We start from the raw sequence: 27,970 nt of genomic DNA on the forward strand, positions 1-27,970 counted from the left end.
TCTAAGCCAGCGTGCTCGCGCGGCTCGTCCATGTAGTGGGTACGGCGCTGCCTGGAAGTGGACGTCTCGGTGTAGGAGAGTATCCCGGACCTACCTACCCCCTGGCTTTGAGATGGGTTGTTGCTTTTCCAAAAAAGCTAAGCGGAAGGAAAGCTCTAAGGAGTCTGCAGGCGGAGAGCAGCTTCAGCAAGTGGATGGAGGGGAGAGCAAGCAGTACAGCTGGGATAAGAGGGAGAAGGTGAGCTCCTGGGAGGTGATGCACAGACCTAGGTGTGTCCGGGTGCTGCCTGTATCTGGAGGGATCCATCAGTTGCTATGGACTTTAGTATAAGGCTGGGCTGCACGTACATTTGCTGTAGCACTTTTTTTTATTTTATTGATGTTTAACTCTTGAGTGACAGCTGTAGTCCAACACCCTGAACTGTCTGAAATCTTGTGCCCTGTAGATGACACATACACAGTGTCCCGAACATATGTCCGTTTGTTGATATTCTGACCCCTGCAAGTCTTTTTATTAATATGCAAATTAGTTCAAGGGGTTGTGCAGTGATTGATGTTGATGACCTATCCTCATGACAGGTCATCAGTATCTGATTGGTGGGTGTCTGACACCCCGCACCCTCACCGATCAGCCGTTTGAGGAGGAGGCGGCGCTCTGTGCGAGGGCTGCTTCCTGGTCATTTCACTACGTGTCGCCTCCTGTGGATCGGCGGTGTAATAACAAGCAAGTGAATGGAGCTTGTCATGATAACCAGCGGCTTAATGGTGTCGGGACCAAAAGGAGGTGCAGATCAGTCACCAAGGAGAGCTGCGGGGAGTGATTCAGTTGGGCACTGTTAGCATTGGGACCACCACTTGGCGACTTCAACTGTATTGCATATAAATCCAATCCAAAGATGTTTTCCAGAAACTCAGAATATCAATTGACATAAAGATCTGTTCAGGATACTGTGTATGTCAATGTTTCATGCAGACTAGGGCTGCACGATATGGGAATTTTGTGCGATTGCGATTAGGGCCCTAAAAATTGCGATAACGATATGCGATGTGATATTTTAAGGGAATTGTGCTAGAGGTCTATTTGCTTGGATTTTCAAGGCAAAAGTACACAGAAATGACTGATAATGCTGAAATGTAGTTATGCTCAACTCAAGAACTGAAATGCACAGTGTTTTTCAAAATAAAACATCTTTTACTAAATTAAATAACATATTTGCTTTACTGCAAAAGTACAAAATACAAAACTCGCCATTTTCCTAATAGCACTGCACAGAACAGATAAACAGAATAAATAGAAGAACATTTGTTCATTAAAATAACGACTTGCCTTCAACCCCTCCTCCCTCCCTGCACTGTAACTGATGTATCGCCGGCCGCGCTGTGCAGAATAGCGGCCGGCGATACATCCGTGTCAGCCACGTAAAAAGTCAACCATCGCCTTTTGGGGGAAAAAAGTTTGTCTTATAAAGCGAAAAATATGGTAATACAATTGCAGCATTTTTGGGTCGGCCAATTGGCGATTTATTGCGATTGCTTTGGCGACATATTGTGCAGGCCTAATGCTGACCCATTAACATGTTCTATCTTTAGGGGAATGGAGATACGGAAAGTGATCTGGAGCTGGTTACTGCAGCCACTTCAATAGTAACCAGCTCCATTTACTGCACAGTGGACAAAGCTACTGCAGAAAAGCTGAACTGTGAGGGTGTGGACAACCCCTTTAAAGGGTTTCTACCACCAGAAATACTGATATAGCGATGCGCTAATGTCAGCACTACATAACAGTATATTTCTAACATTAGTCCCTGCAGCCGTTTTTGTTATATGCTAATGAGCCTCTAGGTGCTATGTGGGCGTAAAATCAGCACCTAGAGGCTCCGTCCTCTCATGCCCAGGTCCAGTGTTGTGCCCGCCCAGCTCCTCTTGATTGATGCCACTGTTCCCAGCATCGTTGGCGAAATCCCGCGCTTGCGCCGTTCATTTCTGTATTCGGCACAGGCTCAGTGAATGAATGATGCACTCCTGGTGCCGGATTCCTCATTGCGCCTGCGCCGACTACGTCACAGTGAGGAAGCCAGCATCAGGAGAGCGGCCTTCACTCACTGCGCCTGCGCCAAAGACAGAAGTGAACGGCGCAGGCGCGGGATTTCGCCAACGATGCAGGGAACAGTGGCATTAATCAAGAGGAGCTGGGCGGGCACAACACTGAACCTGGGCGGGATAAAGCGTGAGAGGCTCACCTAGAGGCTCATTAGCATATAATAAAAGTGCTTTTTTAACAAAAACGGCTGCAGGGACTAATGTTAGAAACATACTGTTATGTAGTGCTGACATTAGTGCATCGCTATATCAGTCAGCTACATAACAGTATTTCTGGTGGTAGAAAATCTTTAAGGGTGGTGTCACACAGACACAAGATATTTATTTTTCTGATGCATTTTTTTTTCAGCCGAATCCAGAAGTGGGTCCAGTGAGAAGGAGAAGTAAAGTTCTCCTATGTGTTTCACATTACCTTTCAACCCACTTTTGGTTGTGGCTGAAGCTGTCACAGAAAGCTGTGTGTGACACCAGCCTAAAGAGTTTTTCTTGGTACAGAATATTGATGGCCAGCCCTGAGGATAGGTCATCAATATTAGATTGATAGAGGACGACTCAAGATAACTCTGCTGATCAATTGTTTTAAAGGGGTTGTCTAGCCTTAGAGCTGAGAAGCTCCTAAACCTAAAAATACCCACTCACCTGTCCGCGGTTCCGCAGCAGATGTTTTCCGGGCTGCTTTCGGTCCATGCAGGACCAGGAAGCAGCTTGGTCCTGTGACCGCTGCGACCAGTCACGGGACTCAGCAGCTTGAACACTACTTGACAGCAGTGGAGTACTGTTAAAGCTGATGCCTGTGATGGCCACAGCGATCACCGGACCAAGCCCCTTCCTGGTCCTGTGGGAACCAAATGCGTCCCAGAACGGAGCAGTGATGGTCAGTGGTGTGTGTGTGTGTCTGTTTTTTTTAATGTTTTAGGGGCCAGAGGAGGACCACTAGGGATTGTCATTATTAAGGCCAGACACCTTACACCCTTTTTAAAGGGAACCTGTCACATTAAACGGGGTGTCTGAACTAGGGCTGAAACGATTCATCGATTTAATCAATGTAATCGAGGCAAAAAAATCCTTGATGCAGTTTTTCTGCATCAAGGATTCGTTTAAACCACAGAACGTGAGTGAAATGAAGCTTCTTGCTCACCGATCCGTGGCTTCCCGTGCGCTGCAGGACCTTGCGTTCACACATAGTCAGCGCGCTGGCTGATGCTGTGTGTGACGTCACGTCCCTAGTGCATGCTGGGATGAAGACGCGTCTACTGCGGACTCCATGTGTCGGCACACTCTGCACTGAAAGGTAAGTATAAAGTTAGCAGTGGGGGTGGGAAATGGTGGCACTTGTGATTTGGCAAGGGGAAATGGGGGCACCTGTTATTTGGTATGGGCTGGGGGAAATGGGGGCACCTGTGATTTGGCATGTATAAAGTTATTGGCGGGAGAGGGTTTAATGGGGGCAGCTGTGATTTGGCATGGAGGCATTGGGGAAGGGGAATATCATGGCAATCTGGATGGAGGGGCTGATGGCAGTGCCATCATGGGGGCACTGGGGGACATGGCATGGAGGGGCTACTGATCTGATAGCAGTGGGGGGACATGGTGGATGGCCTAGGAGGCACTGGGAAAGGGGTACATTTTTATAAAGCAGTACGTTATTTTAAGAAGGTTTTTCTTATTAGATTACTGAATTAATAGAAAAATAAAAATAATCAATAGAATACTCGATTACTTAAATAATCATTTACTGCACCCCTAGTCTGAAATGCAGGCAGGAGGAGCTGAGCAGACTGATACATGGGTTTGTGGGAAAAGATTCAGTATAACTTGTATTTTATGCATTTATATCCCTGCTCGTTCTGGGCTTTAAAGTCAGGGAGGCGGTCCTATCAGTGATTGACAACATTTCCTCTATGACTGTGTATACAGAGATAGCTGTTAATCACTGATAGGAATATTTTAAATTGAAAAAACAACCCACAATTCTGACTTTTTTTTCATTACGGCATTCACTGTGTGCTAAAAAATCGCATGACGTCCTTATTCTGTGGCTCAATACGATAATGGTGATACCAAATTTCTATATTGTGTTTTTGTTTTTATTTTTTTAAGTAGTAAAAAAAACTTTGAAAAAATAAATATTCTTTGCATCACCATTTACTGACAGCCATAACTTTTTAAAATTTCCATCCGCAGATGCTACCATTTTTGGGGTATGCACAACTTTTTGATCACTGTTATTTAGTTTTTTTTGGGGGATAAGGTGAACAAAAAGGGCAAATTGCGTGTTTTTTTTTTTTTTTTTTTTCCTGTATGTACACCGCGCAGGAAAAATATTTTAATAGTTCAGACACTAATATATATATATATATATATATATATATATATATATATATATATATATATATAAAAAAAAAAAATTCTGGGATCTTTTGATCCCTGTCTCATTCACCATAATAGAGAAGTATTACAGTGAATGGGATTCAGCCGCCCTTCCTGCTGAACTGTGCCTGAGCACAGCTTTGCAGGGAGCTTACCATGACAGGTCTGGGAAGCTTCAGCAGTGCCCGGACTGTTGTGGTAACTGAAGAGAACCCTGCAATTTCACTGTTGGGGCTCAGATTGAAAGGCAGAGGGAGCCGCATACTTCTGCCCAACCACACAGATGCTGCGATCACTATTGAACGTGGCATCTGAGGAGTTAAATGACTGGTTTCGGCATCATTGCGGCCGGGTGCCTGCTATATTATACAGCTGGCACCCACCCACCTGCTGCGCTGAGCCCACTCCACACATTCCCTCAGCCACTTATGACATACAAGTACGTCACGTTGGCTGGAGGGGTTAAAGGGTATCTGTCACCAGTCAGACCACTTTATGGGGAATGTTATCAGAATTTTTAACTAATATGTTTAACTTTGTTAGCCACTAAAAAACTTTAAAATATGTTTATTTTCCATGTCAGTCTATAGTAAAACACAAAGAAATTAAATAAAATCCTGCAGTTCTTGTTCTGTGTAGATCACTTTAAAGCAGTCATCTCATTATCATTAAAGGCAGGATTACAATGAGGCAACACATATATAGATACACAGGATCCACCTTTCACAATAGGTGATTGTCAAAGCTTATTTACCCCTCATGGTACAATGACCTCTGCACAGGTCACAGAGCATGCCTAGAAAACTCTCCCATAGCAGTCAGTGGATCCCCTCCAGTCCATTATGTCTATGGCATAACAGCTCAACAGACAAGATGGCAGCCCCCATAATCATGTTCGTGGAATGGAATAAACAAATCTACAATCATAAAAGAAAAACTGTTTATAAAAAGGATATGTGTCACTATCTGGTTTTAACTAGCAGAAAAAAACATAGTTGACACATTTCCTTTCGTAAGATGCTCTTCTAAAGGGCTGCACTGTCACCCGTAATAGCTGGAAGGAGTCCTCACAGCCCAGAGAAGGCTCCCATTGGCATACAGTGTGTTCCCAAAGTGGCCAAGTCTCGTTCCTGAGATAGATGGGACCTGCACCTATCCTGTGGATATGCCGTAAATGACTGGCTCAGAACAACCCTTTAAACGTTACTTGTCATGACTACATTTCTGTAATTTCCCCTTTGAGAAAAGCAGAAGTACTGTAAATGAGACTTAGTCATGTGTTCCCTGGACACACCTAGATCTAAATATGTCCAAAAAAGATGTTGAAAGTGTGAGGCATCGAAAAACCACACTACTCCTCTGAGCTGTACATGATTTTGTATCCTACATTTTGGCTTGTGCTTTCCCCACAATTAATAACCTACTGGAATCTCTGTACATCCAGTGTAAATGACATGCTATGTGTGCGAAGTAGCATTTCCTATGTAGACCCCCAGGAGTATTTCCTATGTAGACCCCCCAGGTGACTCATAACTGTACTTGGAAGAAATGGCTTGGCAGAAGCTTGAGTTGAGGGGCAGGATTCTCCAGAATGGTGACTCTTGGTTGAGTGAAACTTGTAGTCAATGTAAAGCATTCCATCTCTGGCCAAAAGATGAGTGCTCTACTGACCAGTAAAGGGGTTATCCGAGACCAAAAAAATGCTCCCCAAGGTGCCCTGGCCCCTCGCACTGATTCTACTTACCTGGCTCCCCGTGCCGCTCCTGGTCCCCACACGGCTGCCGCTGCTTCGGGAATAAGCCAATGGCAGGCGGTGACAGGGAAGAGCCTCCCTAGCATCATGGGAGGCTCTTCCCCGTCACCGCCTGCTATTGGCTGCCCTCCCCCCGACCTTGTACCATCTAACGTGATCTCATGAATTTTAGGACTCATCGCCATGTGCTGGGGATGTTGGGATATAAAAATGAGAGCAGCAGAAAACTGGTGACAGATTCCTTTTCAAGGGCTTATTGTGGGCAACCGATACAGATGACCAATCCTCAGAATAGATCTTCAATATCAGATCATTGGAGGTCTCCACGATCGGCAGCTTTGGGCTCCTCCTGTCTCCCTACTATTCTGGCAGGTACACTTTACTGCTGCTGTATCTTCTCATATGTCAGGCAGCCTGTTACCTTCTTAAAAAAACAAACTTATGTAAACACTTTTTGCCTTCTCTTTTGGCAATATTATGGAATTGGTGCTATTAAAGTACTCATAGGGGTAATTGGATTTCTACAGACCGTTACGATATACCAATCTGCGTGGTCAGACAATTTATAAATCGCCATTAATGCAAACCTGTCACCAGGAAAATGTAGTCCAATCTGCAGTTTGTAAGAAATGATTCAGGGGTTATCCAGTACTATAAAAATGTCCCCCATATGCCGGGCGCCTCACAGTGCTCCCTGCTCCCCGCAATGCTAGGGAGGCTCTTCCTGCTCCCCCTCCCCGACATCGGAGAAGCTGCGGTGCGGGGAACAGGAGCGGCGCATGGAGTGGGGTAAGTATATTCACTGTAATGTATGGGGGACATTTTTATAGTATTGGATAACCCCTTTAACATGAAATTGAAATCTTTCATTCTATGTTCCTTTGAGCACCGCCGTCTCTTCCTAGACCAGTGATGTCATCTTCATTGGCCACATGGCATGCTCAGCCCATTAACCCCTTAAGGACACGGCCATATTTCACCTTAAGGACCAGGGCATTTTTTGCAAATCTGACCAGTGTCACTTTATGTGTGAATAACTTTAAAACACTTTTTACTTATCCAGGCCATTCTGACGTTGTTTTTTTCGTCACATATTGTACTTCATGACACTGGTAAAATGGAGTAAAAAAAATTCATTTTTATTTATAAAGAAATACCAAATTTACAATTTTTTTTATTTTTCTCCAGACATTAGCAAATTTCCACATTTACAAGTTCTCTACTTTTATAACGGATAGTAATGCCTCCAAAAATAGTTATTTTACATTCCCCATATGTCTACTTTATGTTTTGGATATGCCATTTTATTTTTTGGGGACGTTACAAGGCTTCGAAGTTTAGAATCAAATCTTGACATTTTTCTGAATTTCTAAAACCCACTTTTTCAGGACCGGTCCAAAACTGATTTTACAAACTTTGTTAACCCTTTAGGTGTTCCACAAGAATTAATGGAATATAAAGATAAAATTTCACTTTTTTTCCATTTTAATAATTTTTTTCCAGTTACAAAGCAAGGGTTAACAGCCAAACAAAACTCAATATTTATAGCCCTGATTCTGTAGTTTACAAAAACACCCCATATGTGGTCGTAAACTGCTGTACGGGCATACGGCAGGGCGCAGAAAGAAAGTAATGCCATACGGTTTTTGGAAGGCAGATTTTGCTGGACCGGTTTTTTGACACCATGTCCCATTTGAAGCCCCCCTGATGCACCCCTAGAGTAGAAACTCAAAAAAAGTGACCCCATTTTGGAAACTATGGGATAGGGTGGCAGTTTTGTTGGTACTAATTTAGGGTATTGATATGTAGAGAAAATCTAAATCGCACATCCTCATTCCTATACTTCTGATATGACAACTGTTTACAATTTTCAGCATTTCTTTTGATAAAACATGGCTATACAGCACTATTATCAATCATTTGCTGTGCACTATTAGGTGGGGCCGCTGTGTGGCTGCTGGATCCCATTGCCTGCTGGAGCGGTGTGGAGGCGCGGTGGTCGCCGCACGGCGCTGCGCCATAGTTAGAGTAGGTCCCCACTTAAAAGAGGCAACCTTGTCGCGGTAAGTGGGCCTATGCTCTTTGATCAAACTGTATACTAATGCCTCCTAATAGTGCACAGCAAATGATTGATAATAGTGCTGTATAGCCATGTTTTATCATAAGAAATGCTGAAAATTGTAAACAGTTGTCATATCAGAAGTATAGGAATGAGGATGTGCGATTTAGATTTTCTCTACATATCAATACTATTTTAGGGTACATATGATTTTTGGTTGCTCTATATTACACTTTTTGTGAGGCAAGATAACCAGAAATAGCTGTTTTGGTACTGTTATTTTTTGTTATTTACAACATTCATCTGACAGGTTAGATCATGTGGTATTTTTATAGAGCAGGTTTTCACGGACGCGAAAATACCAGCCCTGTGCTGTGGTGAAATCTCGCGCCATTCAGTATTCGGCGCAGGCGCCGTGAGGAAGCTGGCAGCCTACGAGTATCTTTCCCTCACTGCGCCGAATGCTGAATGGCGCGAGATTTCACCAGAGCACAGGGCTGGCAGACAGATACGAGCGCTGCCTGGCCCTGTCAATCAGGACTTGGAGGGAGGCGACAAAGGTGGAAGAATGGAGCTTCTAGGAGCAGGAACAACGCCCCCCCGCCCTGCTCCTAGGGGCTAATTAGCATATTATAACAGTTAGATTTCTGGCGTAACGGGGGCATAGATAAAAGTAGGAATAGACTAGTTAGGTTCAGCTGACATTAGCACATCGCTAATGTCAGCTAGCTTAATAGGGTTAAATCTGGTGACGGAAACCCTTTAAAAGGACAGGCCATCAGTATTGTACTCCTGAAAAACCCATTTAAATGAATAAAAGTTTTGCTGAATCTTTTCCCATAAAACAGTACTGTGCAAATGTTTTAGTCAGGCTTGGAAAAACACTGCAAAGTAAGAATGCTTTAAAAAAATAAAATAAAATAGGAGTGTTAATATATCCGAACATCTTGTAGAACTAAACAGAGATCCTCTGTGCATGTAGATTTGCTCCGTTCCTTCTGTCTCTTCATGTAATCCAAGACAGACTCAGTGATGTTGAGATCAGGGCTCTGTGGGGGCCATATCATCACCAGCCAGGAACCCGACCTGCTCCAGCTAGATTTCAGGAGAAGGAGCTTTATCTGTTGGCATGCCTATACAGTGCTCTGGACTAAAGTCGAGCTGCCAACACTTATATTCGTGCTAACTACCCGGGGCAGTTACAAAGGGGTTAAATCTGGAGACAAATTTTTAGGCTTGAGAGACTAAGGTAATCAAGTTATTTAATATATGAAAATCTGTGTCCTCAATTGGTTTAGCCTTGGACTCTGGCATATTCATGGGATAAGCCATACCTGCCTGATAGGTGGGAGTCGTGATGCATATAAAATGTCTGTAAGCCCTATGAAACATAAGGTTTCTCTTTGCCTGCTCTGTATGCCGGATATTTGATGATTCTAAGTAAGAAAATCTGCAGCAATATTCTTAGTTAAGTCTGAGTCGGTGAATGCTGTCTTTGTAAGTCTGGGAGGGTACAGCGATGCCCAGGATAAAGCTTTGGGAACTGTGCAAAGGCTAATCTGGGTGTGTGTATGGAGGATGGCTGCCAAACCAGCTCAATAGGTGCATTCTCACGTCTGAATCTGCCGTTAAAACTCACTCCTATTCGTATGTTGTCTTGCTGCTGAATGAGACCTATTGATAAAAGGGGTTATCTGGGAATTTGTATTGATGACCTTTCCACTGGGACCCTCGCTGTTCAGTTTAGAAGAAGCCGGCCCTCCATGAGTGCCTAGTTGCAGCTCAACCCCATTTAAGTCAATAGGGCAGAGCTGCAATACCAATCACTGCCACTTTACGGTATTGTGCTTGGAAATCTGCCGATGCAGCGGCTCCCAGAAACGGCTGATCGGCAGGGTTGCCGGGACTTGGACCCCCACCTATCTGATAATGATGACCTATCCTGAGAATGAGCTATGATTTATCAGTTCCTGGATAACCCCTTTAAGACTGTTAGGCCAGTTTTCAGACAAGTGTGTTCACTCTAGGAAACCAGCTCCTTTCTTCCCGGCCCGACCAATGCTCCGGTAACAGGACCTTATGGCATTATATTGGTTTATAATGCTGTGGGTTCCTGATCGACCTTCGCTGTAATGAATTATACTGACGGCATTATGTCAGTACAACTCATTGCAGCCGATTAATGCCCTACCCTTTTAAGAAGGGGTCGTGGCATTTGTCTGAGCACTGCACCCTCTTCATTGTTAACATCTACTTATTAGCGGTGGTGCAGGAGATTGCAGCTTTCTCATTCAAGTAAGGCTACTTTCACACTTGCATTCAGAGCGGGTCCGTCTGGTGTCTGCTCAGGCGGATCCGCTCCTATAATGCAGACGATGGTATCCGTTCAGAACGGATCCGTCTGCATTATAGTTTAAAAAAAATTCTAAGTGTGAAAGTAGTTCAGACGGATCCGTCCAGACTTTACATTGAAAGTCAATGGGGGACGGATCCGTTTGAAAATTGAGCCATATTGTGTCATCTTCAAACGGATCCGTCCCCATTGACTTGCATTGTAAGGCTGGACGGATCCGTTTGCCTCCGCACGGCCAGGCGGACACCAGAACGCTGCAAGCAGCGTTCAGGTGTCCGCTTGCTGAGCGGAGCGGAGGCTGAACGCTGCCAGACTGATGCATTCTGAGCGGATCTGCGTCCACTGAGAATGCATTAGGGCTGGACGGATGCGTTCGGGGGCCGCTTGTGAGACCCTTCAAACGGAGCTCACAAGCGGAGCCCCGAACGCTAGTGTGAAAGTAGCCTAAACTGTGTGAAGCTGCACTAATCTGCGCCAACCACTACTAAGTAGACCGTGTGTAGGTAAATGGGCCCATGTCAACAGTGAAAAGGCTTCGGTGCCCAATGGTATGACATAATAGTACATTGATTTAAGCAGCTTTACCATCAGGATTCAGTGATGGCACAGCCTCAGGAGCTGGTTCAAACATTACTCCAGTGTTAAGCCTAAAGGGTGTTTTAGACACCCCGATCCCTCCCGGCAACCGCCTGCTCGCTAGTGGAGGAGACCGCTGCTATTACGTGCAGAGATCTCCTCAGCAGTATGGGGAGGTGTGATTGCCATCCCCTTGCTCGTTTTCATGCAGTACAGTGGTTTCCCGGCTGCAGAATGTGATTAGACAGCACGATCTGCCGCCAGCAAATCTTGATCTTTCAGCACACAGAAATTTCTGGATTGCCCGATGAACGAGCGTTTGCTCATTCATCGTGCAATCGGCAGCAGTAGAGATGAGCGAATTTCCGCTTATGAAATTCGTTTACACTTTGTTTGGTGGTAAAAGGTGAATTGTGTTATGGATTCCCTTACCACGGACCATAACTCAATTCTATGACTGAATGCCTTTAGAGGCATTCCATTATTCATTCCGTCATAATAGAAGTCTATGGACTACAAAACTGATTCGTCCCGTTTCCGTTATGCAGGGGAGGACTTAACATATTTCCTGCACAGTGTGACTCTATCCAGTCAGTGCTCCCATTGTCAGACTGTGCAGGTACACCCCCACCCCCCCCAACTGGTTACCACCCCTCTGTACCCTTACTGCAGACTGCTAGCAATTCAAGTATAACTTCTAGTAGAAATAATAAAGGAACGGCACAACATAGAGCCATAAGAATAGATGTTCCAGAATTGTTATTACATGGGGGGATGCATGTAGCTATGCATGCATGTCAGGAGAGGTGACAGGTTCACTTTATAGTTAACCTGTAACCTCTTCTGACATATCTTTTTTTTGCAACTTCTTGCATCGCCATTGTAATACCAATTCTTTTCATGTAACTGGTACAACATACCGTACATTCATTTATTGTGTTGTGAATGATTTGCCAGCCGTTTGCAGTGTAAGGCCAAATGGGTGTGACGCTATCCAATCAGTGCGCTGCCAGTGTTGGGCTGTGCAGGGGAACACCCCCAACAGGTAACACCCAGCCGGACCTTCACTGCAAGCTGCTAGTAATTCATTCAGAACTTCTACCAGGAATAATAAAAGGAATGGTACAACATAGTCATAAGAATTGATGTTCCAGAATTATTACATGCGTAATGTAAGTAGTTGCTAAAACAGACTTGTCATGAGAGGTGACGGGTCCCCTTTAGGGGGTTAAATAAGCAAGATTTGTTTTTGTTTTTTCATTGACTTATTTATTTTTATTGTGAGGAAAAATAAATGTTCTTCAAAATGGAGAGAAATAGAGGACAAACCAAAGGTACGGTATGTGTATATACAGGATATAACGCAGTCTCTTGCGGGCTCATTGTCTGCCTGTGATCTTGGGACGGTTTACTTTATACTTGTATGATTGGAGTATTATAGTGTTCTCTATATTATATTGGAAGTTTTACAGAAGTGTACATGGCCTAACTAACATGGTCCTGAACTAATCTGCTCTTACTTCATCTAGTGATTCAGTTCCAAGGAGAAGATCCCAGAACGCTCGGCTGGTATAACTCTTAGGCCTCATGCACACAAACTTATTTTTATTCCATGTCCGTTCCATTTCTTTTGCGGACGGTATACGGAACCATTCATTTCGATGGGTCTGCAAAAAAAAAAAAAAAAAGAAGGTACTCCGTGTGCATTCCGTTTCCGGATGTCCATATTTCCGTTCAACAAAAATATAGAACATGTCCTGTTATTGTCAGCATTATGGACAAGGATAGGGCTGTTCTATTAGGGGCCAGCTGTTCCGTTCCGCAAAATACGGAATGCACACAGACGTCATCCATATTTTTTTGCGGATCCATTTTTTGCAGAACGCAAAATACATACGGTCATGTGCATGAGGCCTTAGGCTGTCTTCACACCCTGGGGATTTTGTTGAATTTTCCACAGCTGAAAATTGGTTCCCTTCATCTGAATTGCAGATATTCTTGTTCTTGCCACCCCATTGAACAGATTTTAAGTTACGGAAAATTCTGCAACAAAATCTGCAGTGTAAGTGCACCCTTCCAGAATGCTGCTGCCCTAATGATCTGCTGATCGTTGTGGGTCTGGCTGATGTTGTGACCACACATTTCTAATGGACATCCTGCGGATGGCATTGTAAAGGGCTTCTCCTCCTGGACCGGAAAGTGTATTACATGGTGTGCAATATACTCTGATACTGTTAGAGTTGCATTTTTACAATATGCACTCTTTATTTGCCATACTGCAATTTTCATCTATATAATCATAAAAATGTATACTTGATGCGGGTGTGTGTCATCCTTTTAGTCTGAAAAATTGGAATTTCGGAGGAACTAAATATTGCCAATTTACGACCCACAGGTGGACCCAAAGGACTACATGTTCAATGGCCTCAAAGATGAAACGGTAGGACGGCTGCCGGATAAAGTTGCAGGCCAACAATTTGTCATCCAGGAATGTGAGAACTGTAACATCTATATTTTTGACCACTCCGCTACCATCACCATTGATGACTGTACAAACTGCCGCATCTTCTTAGGGCCTATTAAAGGCAGCGTGTTCTTCCGGGACTGTAAGGACTGTAAATGTATCGTGGCCTGCCAGCAGTTTCGCACACGGGACTGCAGGAAAATGGACATATTCTTGAGCTGTACTACTCAGCCCATCATAGAATCCTCCACTGGCATGAAGTTTGGATGTTTCCAGTTCTATTATCCAGAACTGGCCGCACAGTTTAAGGATGCTGGGTTGAGTATCTTCAACAACACATGGAGCAACATCCATGATTTCACCCCAGTGTCTGGAGAGACCAACTGGAGTCTTCTTCCCAGTGATGGTAAAATCCAGGATTATGTCCCGCTACCCGACAACGAGGAACTGAAAGCTGTACGTGTTTCGATGGATGTTACCAGGAGCATAGTTCCTGTCACGTGGGGACAGAGACAGAAGAAAAGCGATGAGTCCTGCTTGGTGGTTTTCTTTGCTGGAGATTATACCATAGCAAATGCCAGAAAGATGATTGATGAGGTAAATGGCTACAGATACTAATGAAACCTGGACCCCAGGGAGTTTTCCCAGGTTCTTCAAAGAAAGTGTTCATGACCTTTTAAATGTGCTTACTATAGAGAGCGCCATCTGTACCCTCTCTCTCCTGTCCATGGGTATTGGTTGGACCTCAGCACTATGGAAGTGATTGGGGCTGAGCTTGACAAGAGCAATACTGTTTCCCTAATTGCATATATCCCCTTTAAAAAATAGCTCCATCTTGGATCATATCTGAAAGTATCATTACAAGGTACTCCCACAGTACGGTTGCTTAAAGGGAGGTTGTCACCAGGAAATTCAGTGGTAAACCAGGCACAATACTTTGTAGGGTCAGCTCCACTGAATGGAATGATACCTTTCACTTACCAATCCATTGCTTTAGGGCTCTTTCACACTTGCGTTCTTGTCTTCCGGCATAGAGTTCCGTCGTCGGGGCTCTATGCCGGAAGAATCCTGATCGGGATTATCCTAATGCATTCTGAATGGAGAGAAATCCGTTCAGGATGCATCAGGATGTCTTCAGTTCCGGAACGGAACGTTTTTTGGCCGGAGAAAATACCGCAGCATGCTGCGCTTTTTGCTCCGGCCAAAAATCCGGAACACTTGCCGCAAGGCCGGATCTGGAATTAATGCCCATTGGAAGGCATTGATCTGGATCCGGCCTTAAGCTAAACGTCGTTTCGGCGCATTGCCGGAGCCGACATTTAGCTTTTTCTGAATAGCGTCCCGGCAGCCATGGTAACCAAAGTCCTGGCAGCCATGGTAAAGTGTAGTGGGGAGCGGGGGAGCAGTATACTTACCGTCCGTGCGGCTCCCCGGGCGCTCCAGAGTGACGTCAGGGCGCCCTAAGCGCATGGATCACGTGATCGCATGGATCACGTCATCCATGCGCATGGGGCGCTCTGACGTCATTCTGGAGCCGCACGGACTAAGTATACCGCTCCCCCGCTCCTACTATGGCAACCAGGACTTTAATAGCGTCCTGGGTGCCATAGTAACACTGAAAGCATTTGGAAGACCGTTCCGTCTTCAAATTCTTTCAGTACACTTGCGTTTTTCCGGATCCGGCGGGCACCTCCGGCAACGAAAGTGCACGCCGGATCCCAACAACGCAAGTGTGAAAGAGCCCTTATTCTGGAGAAAAAGTGCTTTTAATCCATATGCAAATGAATAGTTAAAGGGGTTGTCATTTGGGACCCGCATCTACTGTAGCTTTAGAATGGGGCCCACAAAGCGAAGGAGAGCACATCGATCATGTGGAGCGTGCTCTCCATTCACTACTTTGGGAGTTCTGAAATAGCAGAGCAAGTACATTTGGCTGTTTCTGGAACTCCCATTGAAGTGAATGGACTGCGTATGCACTCCCACCTCTCCATTCACCTCTATGCGAGTTGGCGCACAGCTATTTTCGGTACGCCCATAGATGTGAATGGAGGGCATGCTGCATTTGTGCGGTGCACCCTTGTTCACTTTGGGGGGCCCTGTTGTAGAGATAGGTGCGAGTCCCACCTCTGGGACCAGCACCTATTTGACACTGGTGGCATATCCTACGGCTAAACCACCAATGTCTCAGATGAGACAAGACCTTGGGGTCCATTCACACGTCCGTAGTACATTGCGGATCCGCAATACACCCGGCCGGCACCCCCATAGAAATGCCTATTCTTGTCCGCTATTGCAGACAAGAATAGGACATGCTCTATTTTTTTTGCGGACCGGAAGATCGTGGCCGCGCTCCGGAAATGCGGATGCGGAGAGCACATAGTGTGCTCTCCACATCCATTCTATTCCCATAGAGAATGAATGGGACCGCACCCGTTCCGCACAATTGCGGAACACGTGCGGACGTGTGAATGGAGCCTTAAAATACATTCTTAACTTGCGGTGGTTTGCATGTGTTTTTCTGAAACTGGACAAACCCTTTACATTCTTAGGTGAAGCATTTGGTAATTTGCATAAATTTGGGTTTTAACTGTGTCATAATATCCTAATTTACAGATGATCGGCAAGGGTTTATCACTCATTCAGACTAAAGAAGTTCCAATGAAACCAGAAGACGCAAAAAGAGTGTTTAAAGAAGGAGCCACCGAGTTTTTGCCTTTATTGGAAAATGGTATGGCGTTTATAGTTGTAATACCTTGTGTACCTTTCATAGTTTTCTCTGCACAGCGGCGCTCCCAGCTAGCAGCCATGCGGGGACCTGCAGTATGGCCCCATCTACTTGACTGGTGCGGTCCTCAAGTTCTCTGCACAGTGAGTAGTTTGGGAGCGTTACTGTGCTGGGAAAACTTTGAGGGGTACGCGGTGCTAAATGACTTTGCTTCTTGACATGAGAAAAACCCTTAAAAGGAAACTGGATGTACAGATAGCTGAAAAGTTATTCTTTATATAGTACTGTAACCTAGACATCTGATCGTTCAGTGTTGTGAGACTATCAGCAGACATGAGCAGTAAGTCCGCACTCTCTATCGGCAGATGGGAAAGGAAATGTAGCCCTTTTATTCTTAAGATCATTGGAGATCCAATAGATTGCTTTTTTTTGTTCCACCTGCAGTTATTTTTTTTATTTTTTATTTTCTTTCTAGATGAGTCTATGGGAAATATAAAATGCAGGATTTATTTTATATATGTACTTGCGGTTGAGTCAATAAGGGTTGTTTTAAAAAAAAAAAAAAAATTCCCCCCCTGATGTTTTAAAATCTCCTTCTCTATAGAGGGAGAATGCCATTAAGAAAAACCCAGAAATTGTATGTGGAATGTAAAAGAATACAAACTGCTTCTATGGCGTCTTATTAGTAAAAAAAAAAAAACACAAACAAAGCAAATTTACCATAGGTGTGTAGAGACCCTTTTGGGGCTTTGCTAAACCACATTAGCTATCATTGTATGAAGAAAATCTCAGATGTGAACACTTGGCCTAATGGGAGGTGCAAATTTGAATTGGATTTTTCAGGTGAAATATTTTTGTATAAAATTTTATGGTAAGACTGGCATCACGGAATGGTTAGCAATACAAAGTCATCCACCAAAATATATGTAATGTGTATAAATTATTTCTGTTTTATTTAGGGTCAGTTGTTGCTTTGGAGTTTAATGGAGATGGAGCAGTACAGACCTGCCAGGAGGCCATTGCCAGCATTTTTAGTGGTACAAAGGTGAGTACTATTGTTCTTTGTAGTATCTTTTTTTGGGGGGGTGGGGGTTGTGGAGGTGTTTTTTAAGACTGTTTCCTAGACTTCACTAAAGGAATAAGTCCGGAAAAAAAAGGTTGTGTAACTAAAAATACATCACTCCAACAAAAGAAACGAAGAAAGATGTAGTATGAAGAGTGGAAGGTGTTTTAGCTGCACAGCGAGGAGAAACTCTATACCAGGGATGGCCAACCTGAGGCTCACCAGCTGTTGCAAAACTACAACTCCCAGCATGCCCAGACTAGCTACAGCTATCAGCCTACAGCAGGTCATGGTGGGAGTTGTAAAACTACAACAGCTGGAGAGCCTCAGGTTGGCCACCCCTGCGCTATACTATTGCCTGTGGATTTAGAATGGGATGTCGGAAAAGCTTGTTGGTGTAATGTGTAGGACAATACTTTTGTCCATACAGTGTATTTTTATGGGCAAATATAAAATGACCTACAACCCAAAATAACTATATAGACTCCAGTTCAGACACAAGCCCAGATTAAATAGACCTCAGACCCCAAAATACAATGCTGCGCTGAGCCCACTCCATAATGACCAGGATTGGTAATAGCTCCCACTGCCTTTGTTTGGAGCCCCTGCTGTGAAATTGTAATTGGTTACCATGGCAGCCTGGGGCCTACTGCAGGTTCCCGTGCCTGTCATGTAATCTGCCTGCAAAGCTGTGTACGAGGCACAGCTCAGCAGGCAGAGCGGCAGAATCCCTTATATCATAATAGTTCTCTATTATGGTATAAGGGACAAGGGATCAAAAGGGGCGAAAAATTATTATGTACCGGTAAGTTAAAAAAATATATATATTAAAAGTTCAAATGGACCCCTCCTTTCTTAATTTTAAATGTAAAAATACATAAACAATAAAAAAATTGCTGGATCCGAAAATGTCTGACTTTTTTAAAAATATTTATCCTGCGCGGTGAGTAGCATAACAGAAAAAATAAATAAAATAAAAAAGCATGATTTGCCATTTTATAGTCACCTAGTCCCACCCAAAAATTTTTGAAGTGATCAAAAAGTTGTACGTATCCCAAAAATGGTACCAATATAAACTACAGTTTATCCAGCATAAAGTCCTGGCTTGGAAATATATGCTGTAGGAATTACCAAACTCTATGGGCCAGATTTATCATTAGCTCAAGTCAGAATAATGGAGTAAAAAAGTTGCAAAAATTAGCAACTTTTTTTCTGCTCTGAGTCTGCACTATGCTCGCCAGTTTTCTGAAAGTGGGCGTGTTTTCTTATGTAAATGAATCTCTAGACAGATTTACTATTGCGACTATTTAAAAAGTCGCAAAAAATTTAGCAATTTCACTCCAGTGAGGACCATGCTTATCTTTTGAGACTTTTTAATAGAACATGCGACTTTTTCGTAAGGACGTGCGACTTTTGTAAAGCTGGTTACTGACGGATAAACTGCTACCGTCAAACCACATTTATTACAGTCTTAAAGGGCCGATCATAAATCTGACTTGGCTAAAACTGACTTTAGCCATATGTGAAAGTGGAGTGAGCTGTCAGAGTAATGATAAATCTGGCCCTATGACTAGAGACATTGGGATAGCATTCACGAAGATTGGTCCCCACTGACTGTTTGGATGTCACAAGCAACTTAATCTTCACATTGCTGCAAGTTTCAGTACCATTGCTATATTGTTGCAGGTCCTAGTACACACATTGCGGCTGTATTGCCTGCAACTTTAGGATTATACATGTTTTAGGTCTCGATATACGCTATTTGCCCATCAATACTAGGACTGTTTATGTTTGTATTTTATCTTTTATTGACCTCATAATAAATTGCTTTCTGCCTAGTCCATAGCTTGAGTGCCCACCCACAATTCTTGTTCTCAATTCTATTTATACTGGCAGGGTGAGCCAGGTCGGTTGGTTGCACCTACATCCATATATTGTCAGACCTTGAGCTGTCCCTTTTTTGGATCCATTACAAACTACAGTTTGTCCAGCATAAAGTCCTCATACAGCTCTGTATCCAGAAATATAAAAGTTATGGCTATCAGAAAATTATAATGCAAAGAAAATGTCGATTTTTTTTTTTTTTTTTTAATTTATTTTTTTCTTCAAGGATTTTATATTTTTAAAAGTAATAAAACAAAACAAAATAAAAACTATACGAATTTTTTTTTTTTATCATCACAATCATATTGACTCTCAAAATAAGAGCTCATGCACCGGCCGTGTGCACCCCGCATCACTGATGCGGACCCATTCACTTAAATGGGTCCGCAATCCGGAAGGTCGGTGCGGAACACGAAGGCACGGAACCCCTCGGAAGCACTACGGAGTTCTATTCTTTTTTTTCGGTACTGAATGGGTCAGAATCCGTAGCGGCAGCTGCATGGATGATGCCCATGCATTGGGGACTGCCAACTGCAGCCCCCAATGCACAGAATTGGCCGTGTGAATGAGCCCTAAGGACGTCATTTCATTTTTAGTACTCTGTGAACGTCGTAATTGGGCTTGAGCGAATTAAGCGTCAGATTATAGATCAGAAGTTGATTCGTTCAAACACTTTGTTTTAATGCCATACGGAGACTTGTCTCAGTACAGTAGTAAAATGTATTGTCTCCGTACAGCATTAAAACCAAGTGTTAAAACGAATCGACTTCGGATCTATGATCAAAAGCTCAATTCACTCAACACTGGTCGTAATATCAAAACCCAAAAAAGCCTTGACAGAATTGTGGGTTTGTTTTTGTCTTTTACATTTTATTCCACAAATTTTTTTTCCTTCAATACAAGACATGGTAAATTAAATGGTACTATTAAAAAATCTCTCCCAAAAAATAAGACCTCATATGGCTATGTGAACGGGAAAAAAAAATAATTATGGCTATTGGAATATGGGTAGGAAAAATAAAAAATTCAAAAACGAAAGTCCAGTCGTTAAGCTTCTAAGGACAGTATGTGCCCCCCTGGGATATTACTTTCTATGGATAGCTGTATGGGGGGTGAGGAGAGAGGCAGTGATTAAAACGCTGAAAAATGCTATAAAAAAAGCAACACATTGTATCTGTGTTTTGTATAGAAAAGCAAAAACAACAATGGGGGTCGGATTGAAAACACCACTACATTGAAATGCTTTAAATATTTCCTATAGGCTTCAAAGCAATATTTGGATCTGTCATTTTCTTTGAGCAGTTTGTGGTACATTTTTATTTTTTTTATTTGCTGTGTTTTTAGGCAATCTTTCAAAAACTAAAAGAAACCTGTGTGCACAGCCTATAGGTGATGTTCAGTCTCCTTCAGCTGGCGAGCACTGAACTCTGATATAATCCATGGTTTGGTAATGCAGAACCAGTGGTGTATCTTCAATAAAGGCAGACCAAGGAGCTGCTACAGGGCCCGGGAGGGAGGGGGCCCAGCAATGATCTCCTTTTCAGCTTCTTCCGTTCCAAGGTGAAGAAAAATCATTTTCATGCTGCTGCCACTATGGGGAGCTTAGTGCAAATTAAACTATTAAAGGGGGGCAGTAACTAGGTAAAAAATCACTTTTAATCGTATTAAGGGTAAAAAAATAGGCCCCTACAGACAACCAAACATATAAGAAATGGTGATTATACAAACCTGTGTGGTCATGGATATAGAGACCATATAAGGCTTCAATAGGACTATCAAGTGGAAGAAGCAACCGCACAGTGCATAGCGCGAAGTGGAGCGCTCAGCTAGGTACCTAGAGGAGGAATACCAAAAAGAAGCTGAAAATGTCAGTGGGCACTGGTAATGGACTAGCAAATGATATGTGTCAAGTCAGGGAGTAATGGAGGGTAATGGTATGGTGTATACACTGACCCTGATGGGTCCCTACTTGTCCTAGTCCACCCTACAAATGCATCCTTGGAACGGGGTCCAAAAAACCCTGCAAGGGGTGGCCCCGACTGGAACTCTGGTCCTACGCTGGATGCCCTGTTGGGGCCATAAACAGCGATATAAGAACCATATACCCATAAGGGGATACAAATTAAGGCTAAAAAACTCAATCGAGCTTGTGGGAAAAACTGCCCCAAAAAGCCCAAATAGGCTTGTAACAAAAATACTTGTGTCCCGACGCGTTTCCTTGAAATAAGCCACTAGATTCTTCAGGGGACACGGGGCATAATGATGATGTTTGGTTGTCTGTAGGGTCCTTTTTTTACCTTTAATACGATTTAAGGCTGGGTTCACACGGGCGTTGCAGAAAACGGTGCGGGTGCGTTGCGGGAACATGCGCGATTTTTTTTTTTCCGCGCGAGTGCAAAACATTGTAATGCGTTTTGCACGCGCGTGAGAAAAATCGGCATGTTTGGTACCCGAACTTCACAGAAGTTCGGATTTGGGATCGGGGTTGTGTTGATTGTATTATTTTCCCTTATAACATGGTTATAAGGGAAAATAATAGCATTCTTAATACAGAATGCATAGTACAATAGCACAGGAGGGGTTAAAAAATAAATAAATAATAATTTAACTCTCCTTAATCCACTTGCTCGCGCAGCCGGCATCTCTTCTGTCTTCTTCTTTGCTGTGTACAGGAAAAGGACCTGTGGTGACGTCACTCCGGTCATCACATGGTCCATCACATGATCCATCACCATGGTAAAAGATCATGTGATGACCGGAGTGACGTCACCACAGGTCCTTTTCTTGTACACAGCAAAGAAGACAGAAGAGATGCCGGCTGCGCGAGCAAGTGGATTAACCCCATAGGGACACAGCCTTATTTCACCTTAAGGACCAGGCCATTTTTTTGAAAATCTGACCACTGTCACTTTAAGTGCTGATAACTTTAAAACGCTTTGACTTATCCAGGCCGTTCTGAGATTGTTTTTTCGTCACATATTGTACTTCATGACACTGGTAAAATGAAGTCAAAAAAATTATTTTTTTTGCACAAAATAATACCTAATTTACCAAAAAATTGGAAAAATTTGCAAATTTCAAAGTTTCAGTTTCTCTACTTCTGTAATACATAGTAATACCCCCAAAAATTGTGATGACTTTACATTCCCCCATATGTCTACTTCATGTTTGAATTGTTTTGGGAATGATATTTTATTTTTTGGGGATGTTATAAGGCTTAGAAGTTTAGAAGCAAATCTTGAAATTTTTCAGAAATTTACAAAAACTCAATTTTTAGGGACCAGTTCAGGTCTGAAGTCACTTTGCGAGGCTTACATAATAGAAACCACCCAAAAATGACCCCATCTAAGAAACTACACCCCTCAAGGTATTAAAAACTGATTTTACAAACTTCGTTAACCCTTTAGGTGTTGCACAAGAGTTATTGGCAAATGGGGATGAAATTTGAGAATTTTATTTTTTTGCCTAATTTTCCATTTTAACCCATTTTTTTCACTAACAAAGCAAGGGTTAACAGCCAAACAAGACTGTATCTTTATTGCCCTGACTGCCGTTTACATAAACACCCAATATGTGGCTGTAAACTACTGTACGGCCACACAGCGGGGCGTAGAGTGAAAGGTGCGCCGTTTGGTTTTTGGAAGACAGATTTTGCTGGACTGGTTTATTTACACCATGTCCCATTTGAAGCCCCCCTGATGCACCCCTAGAGTAGAAACTCCATAAAAGTGACCCTATCTAAGAAACTACACCCCTCAAGGTATTCAAAACTGATTTTACAAACGTTGTTAACCCTTTAGGTGTTGCACAAGATTTAATGGAAAATAGAGATACAATTTCAAAATTTCACTTTTTTGGCAGATTTTCCATTTTAATATTTTTTTTCCAGTTACAAAGCAAGGGTTAACAGCCAAACAAAACTCATTTATGGCCCTGATTCTGTAGTTTACAGAAACACCCCATATGTGGTCGTTAACTGCTGTACGGGCACACGGCAGGGCGCAGAAGGAAAGGAATGCCATACGGTTTTTGGAAGGCAGATTTTGCTGGACTGTTTTTTTTGACACAATGTCCCATTTGAAGCCCCCCTGATGCACCCCTAGAGTAGAAACTCCAAAAAAGTGACCCCATTGTAGAAACTACGGGATAGGGTGGCAGTATTGTTGGTACTAGTTTAGGGTACATATGATTTTTGGTTGCTCTATATTACACTTTTTGTGAGGCAAGGTAACAAAAAATAGCTTTTTTGGCACCGTTTTTTTTTTTTTTTTTTTTTGTTTACAAAATTCATCTGACAGGTTAGATCATGTGGTAATTTTATAGAGCAGGTTGTCACGGACGCAGCGATACCTAATATGTATGTTTTTTTATTTTTTATTTATGTAAGTTTTACACAATGATTTCATTTTGAAAACAAAAAATGTTTTAGTGTCTCCATAGTCTAAGAGCCATAGTTTTTTCAGTTTTGGGCGATTATCTTAAGTAGGGTCTCATTTTTTGCGGGATAAGATGACTGTTTGATTGGCACTATTTTGGGGTGCATATGACTTTTTAAACGCTTGCGATTACACTTTTTGTGACATAAGATGACAAAAAATGGAATTTTTTACGGTGGTCATCTGAGGGGTTAGATCATGTGATATTTTTATAGAGCCGGTCGATACGGACGCGGCGATACCTAATATGTATACTTTTTTTTAAATTTATATAAGTTTTACACAAGGATTTCATTTTTGAAACAAAAAAAAACATGTTTTAGTGTTTCCATAGTCTAAGAGCCATAGTTTTTTCAGTTTTGGGGCGATTATCTTGGGTAGGGTATGATTTTTGTGGGATGAGATGACGGTTTGATTGTTACAATTTTGGCGTACATGCGACTTTTTTGATCACTTTTATTACCTTTTTTTTGGGAAGTAAGGTGGGCAAAATTTCAATTTCATCATAGTTTTTTATTTTTATGGCGTTCACCGTTCGGGTAAAGTAACATGACAGTTTTATAGATCAGGTCGTTACGGACGCGGCGATACCAAACGTGTAGGGAATTAATTTTTTTTTTTTTTTTAATCAGTGATAAATGTGTGTTTTGATTTTTACTTTTTTTTTAACTTTTTTTTTTTTACCCAGACCCACTTGGTTCTTGAAGATCCAGTGGGTCTGATGTCTGTATAATACAGTACAGTACAATATATATTGTACTGTATTTTACTTACACTTTGCCTGAGGCGGCGTCCTGTTGCCATGGGAACCTTCCTCCGTCTGCTCAGAACTTCGCAGACGGGGAAGGGTAAAGACGGGGCTGTCTGGGAGCTTTCTCCCTCTCCCATCGGGGGGCTGCAAAGGCACTGCAGCCCCCTGATGGGAGAGGGAGGGAGCTCCCTCTTACTGTTAACTTTTTCCATACAGCGGTCCGTACGGACCGCTGTATGGAAAGGGTTAAACGGCTGACATCGCATTGCAGATGTCAGCCGTTTATACCAGGGTGCCAGCAATGTGCTGGCACCCTGGTATACCCACTAACCACCAACGATCATTCAAGGGGAGGCGGGCGGGGGATCGCGATCCCGCCTGCCGCACCGCCCGCAACCCTCCCCCTGCACCTCCCGCCGGGCTAAAATCACTCAGGGGTGCAGGGGGGGGGGGGGGGGTACAGATATATTTTGGACATTATAAAGTTTCTGATCCTCGCGGTCAGGGACCGCGGGGATCAGAAACTGCAAAAAGCGCATCAAACCGCAGGTCTGAATTGACCTGCGGTTTGTTGCGATCGCCGCCATGGGGGGGGTCACGGGACCCCCCCGCGCATTTAGCCTAGGTGCCTGCTCAATGATTTGAGCAGGCACCTTGTTCCGATCACTGCCGGCCGGGCGGCAGTGATCGGAACAACACATGACGTACCGGTACGTCATGTGTCCTTAAGTACCAGGACATCATGACGTACCGGTACGTCATGTGTCCTTAAGAGGTTAAGGTGAGTTAAATTGTTTTTATTTTATTTTTTTAACCCCTCCAGCGCTATTGTACTATGCATTCTGTATTAAGAATGCTATTTTCCCTTATAACCATGTTATAAGGGAAAATAATAATGATCGGGTCTCCATCCCGATCGTCTCCTAGCAACCGTGCGTGAAAATCGCACCGCATCCGCACTTGCTTGCGATTTTCACTCTGCCCCATTCACTTCTATGGGGCCTGCGTTGTGTGATAAACGCACAATATAGAGCATGCTGCGATTTTCACGCAACGCACAAGTGATGTGTGAAAATCACTGCTCATGTGCACAGCCCCATAGAAATGAATGGGTCAGGATTCAGTGTGGGTGCAATGCGTTCACCTCCCGCATTGCACCCGCGCGGAAATCTCGCCCGTGTGAACTCAGCCTAAAAGTGTTTTTTTTTTTTTTCCTAGTTACTGCCCCCCTTTAATAGTTTAATTCTCAGCCTTGGAGCAGTGTTCAGGAAGGGCCCAAACCGCCCATCCTGTTTGACCTTCTTTATGAGCTTAGTGCAAAGATATCATAATAGCTTCTATTGCGCTGTGTAAATTCTTAAGCACTGAGCTCCCTCTAGTGGTAGCTGCAGGCAGCCAGCTTTTTAATATGTGAAGTGAAGCTGAAGAATTTATCAATGTATTTGTCTTTTGTCTGCTGTAAATACATTGAGAAATGTGCTGTTTATGATGAGCACCATTTTTCTGAAGCATCGGTTTCACTTTTTCTGACACAAGTCACATAAATATTTTATTTAAAAAAAAAAAAAAAATTGTGTGGGAGATTGGGCAGCCAATAGCAGGCCGCGGGTTCGGGCATTGGTGGGCATGGTTTACCCGTGGATAACCCCCTTTAAAAATGGATCATTTTTTACCAACTCTACCCAAAATTAGCTTGGACTCCACAACCCTGAACTGGAGGTTCCTAGCAGTCACATTGTTTATTACATATCTGTAGTCTCAATGTACTGTATGAATTAATAAGGTTAGTGTCGTGTGAAAAAACTGACATGAATTTGGATTATTAACCTGTATTTTTTGTTATTATCGGCCTTTAACACCTGTATATTCTTTTCTTGCACAAAATAGGTGTTTGTTTCAGAAAGCAAGACCTCCTCTTCACATGATGTGGACAACTTTTACAACTTTGCTGATATACAGATGGGAGTGTAGAGTTCTGCTGTAATTGTGGCAACTGGTCCCAAAATGGATTACTGTGAAGCTCCATAATGCATCTTAAACTCAATCATGTGTACGCTTTGATTTAGGCAGATAAAGAATGGTACGGGGGTGGATAAAGTTCTCTCTACCACAGCATAAAGGGCGACGTATATACTGTGAACTGTACCAAGAAAGAACACGTTTGACAAAATGGATTGGATCAAAGACCTCAAAGTGTTTTACACCATGGAAGATCTGATTTGGATTTTTCTTTCATATAGTTGCCAATAGTCTGATGATAAAAGAAGGAATCAAGAGCGTTGTTCTTGGCAAGTATTGTTCGGATTTCCCCCTGAAAGAAAATTTCTACAAGACTAGGCTTGTAATATGTTAGTGTTGAGCTCGGCGGTCACCTACAGTTCACAATTGATTGGCTGACGTGCATGTAGATGGCACATCATTCTTCTGATCCAGAAGCGGTGGAGAGGTCCCCCCCCTTCCAGCCGTGACCAACCCACTGACCATGGGTTACCAGTCTCTGAAAAGCCCTTCAAAAATAAATTTGCATTCCAGGTGGTTGTACACCTCCGATTTACATGTGATGTAATGTTTGTAATATTTTTATTTTATTTTGCACACAATTACATTTTAATACAATTTGTAGAATGCACTCAAATTGATTTTATACTGTGAAAGCAGAATGTTTGTAGGCAGAACTTTGTAAGTTGTCGTTTTTTTTTGTTTACATGTGAATACTAGTGACTGCTACTTAAAATCATGCACATTGAAAATTGGCAGTGAAGTATGAAACTCTTCTGCCTGTAAAAACCATAGCTTTATCACCTTGAATATCAGGACTTATTTGCACTCCCATCAAAGGTCTTTGTTCCCTGCTGAAGGGTTGTGCAGGACGGCAAAATCATGGCCATTTCAGTCGACAGATTGAGTGTGGTATTGCAACTTGGCCCAATTCGCTTTGAAGGAGCCAAGTTAAGTACGCCACTGTTTCTGGAAGAAACCGTCTGTGTCTGAATGGAATTTTACATTATTAGAACAATCTTATGAACGGCAAGTGGTGTTTTAGGGCACTTTCGAAATCTTTGCTGTGTTTAGCTTTTCTTAGTTTTTCTTAGAGAGGCTAGAGCTAAAATACTGTGGCCAAATTTTTGTTGAGAGTGGAATATGAAAATGTCGGGGTCTGTGATGCAGATTTAAATTTTTTTTTATCCAATGTAAATTGAGAAAAAAGGAATATGGAAGAAAAGATGGATATAGTTCTTTATGAGAACCCTAAGACCATCCAGATTCCAACTTTCCACAGAAACATGCTTTTTTGTGGACATGCCTCTTGCCACAGGTTTTGATGACTCTCTCAGTACTGAGTTTTCAAAACCATTAGGCTTTAGTCATACTTAAAGTGGTTTTCTGGGACCCCCAAAAAATGAGAGCTGGAAGAAAAGTTGGGGGGGGGGGAACT

The 27,970-nt window shown here is 42.9% G+C and overlaps 1 protein-coding gene and 1 long non-coding RNA gene across 2 annotated transcripts in view; one reads left to right on the top strand and one right to left on the bottom strand.

Annotated features, from left to right (window-relative positions):
- On the top strand, window positions 1-27,958 carry RP2 (RP2 activator of ARL3 GTPase). The gene is made up of 5 exons (XM_040425153.1): window positions 1-238; window positions 13,607-14,272; window positions 16,289-16,403; window positions 17,360-17,445; window positions 26,422-27,958. Exons 1-5 carry the CDS (start codon window positions 113-115, stop codon window positions 26,503-26,505), a joined length of 1,077 nt encoding a protein of 358 aa, XP_040281087.1. The 5' UTR covers window positions 1-112; the 3' UTR covers window positions 26,506-27,958.
- LOC120995754 overlaps window positions 1-27,970 on the bottom strand; it is a 111,632-nt gene that overhangs the window by 25,187 nt on the left and 58,475 nt on the right. The gene's annotated exons all lie outside the window — the stretch shown is intronic.

Source organism: Bufo bufo, chromosome 3, assembly GCF_905171765.1.
Source record: "Bufo bufo chromosome 3, aBufBuf1.1, whole genome shotgun sequence".
NCBI classification, from domain to species: Eukaryota; Metazoa; Chordata; class Amphibia; order Anura; family Bufonidae; genus Bufo; species Bufo bufo.

Bases quoted from the DNA above. Each gene is read 5' to 3' on its own strand.
- RP2 (XM_040425153.1), top strand. From the start codon at position 113: ATGGGTTGTTGCTTTTCCAAAAAAGCTAAGCGGAAGGAAAGCTCTAAG. The intron at 239-13,606 runs GTGAGCTCCTGG...TACGACCCACAG, and splicing joins GCTGGGATAAGAGGGAGAAG to GTGGACCCAAAGGACTACAT. The intron at 17,446-26,421 runs GTGAGTACTATT...TGCACAAAATAG, and splicing joins GCATTTTTAGTGGTACAAAG to GTGTTTGTTTCAGAAAGCAA.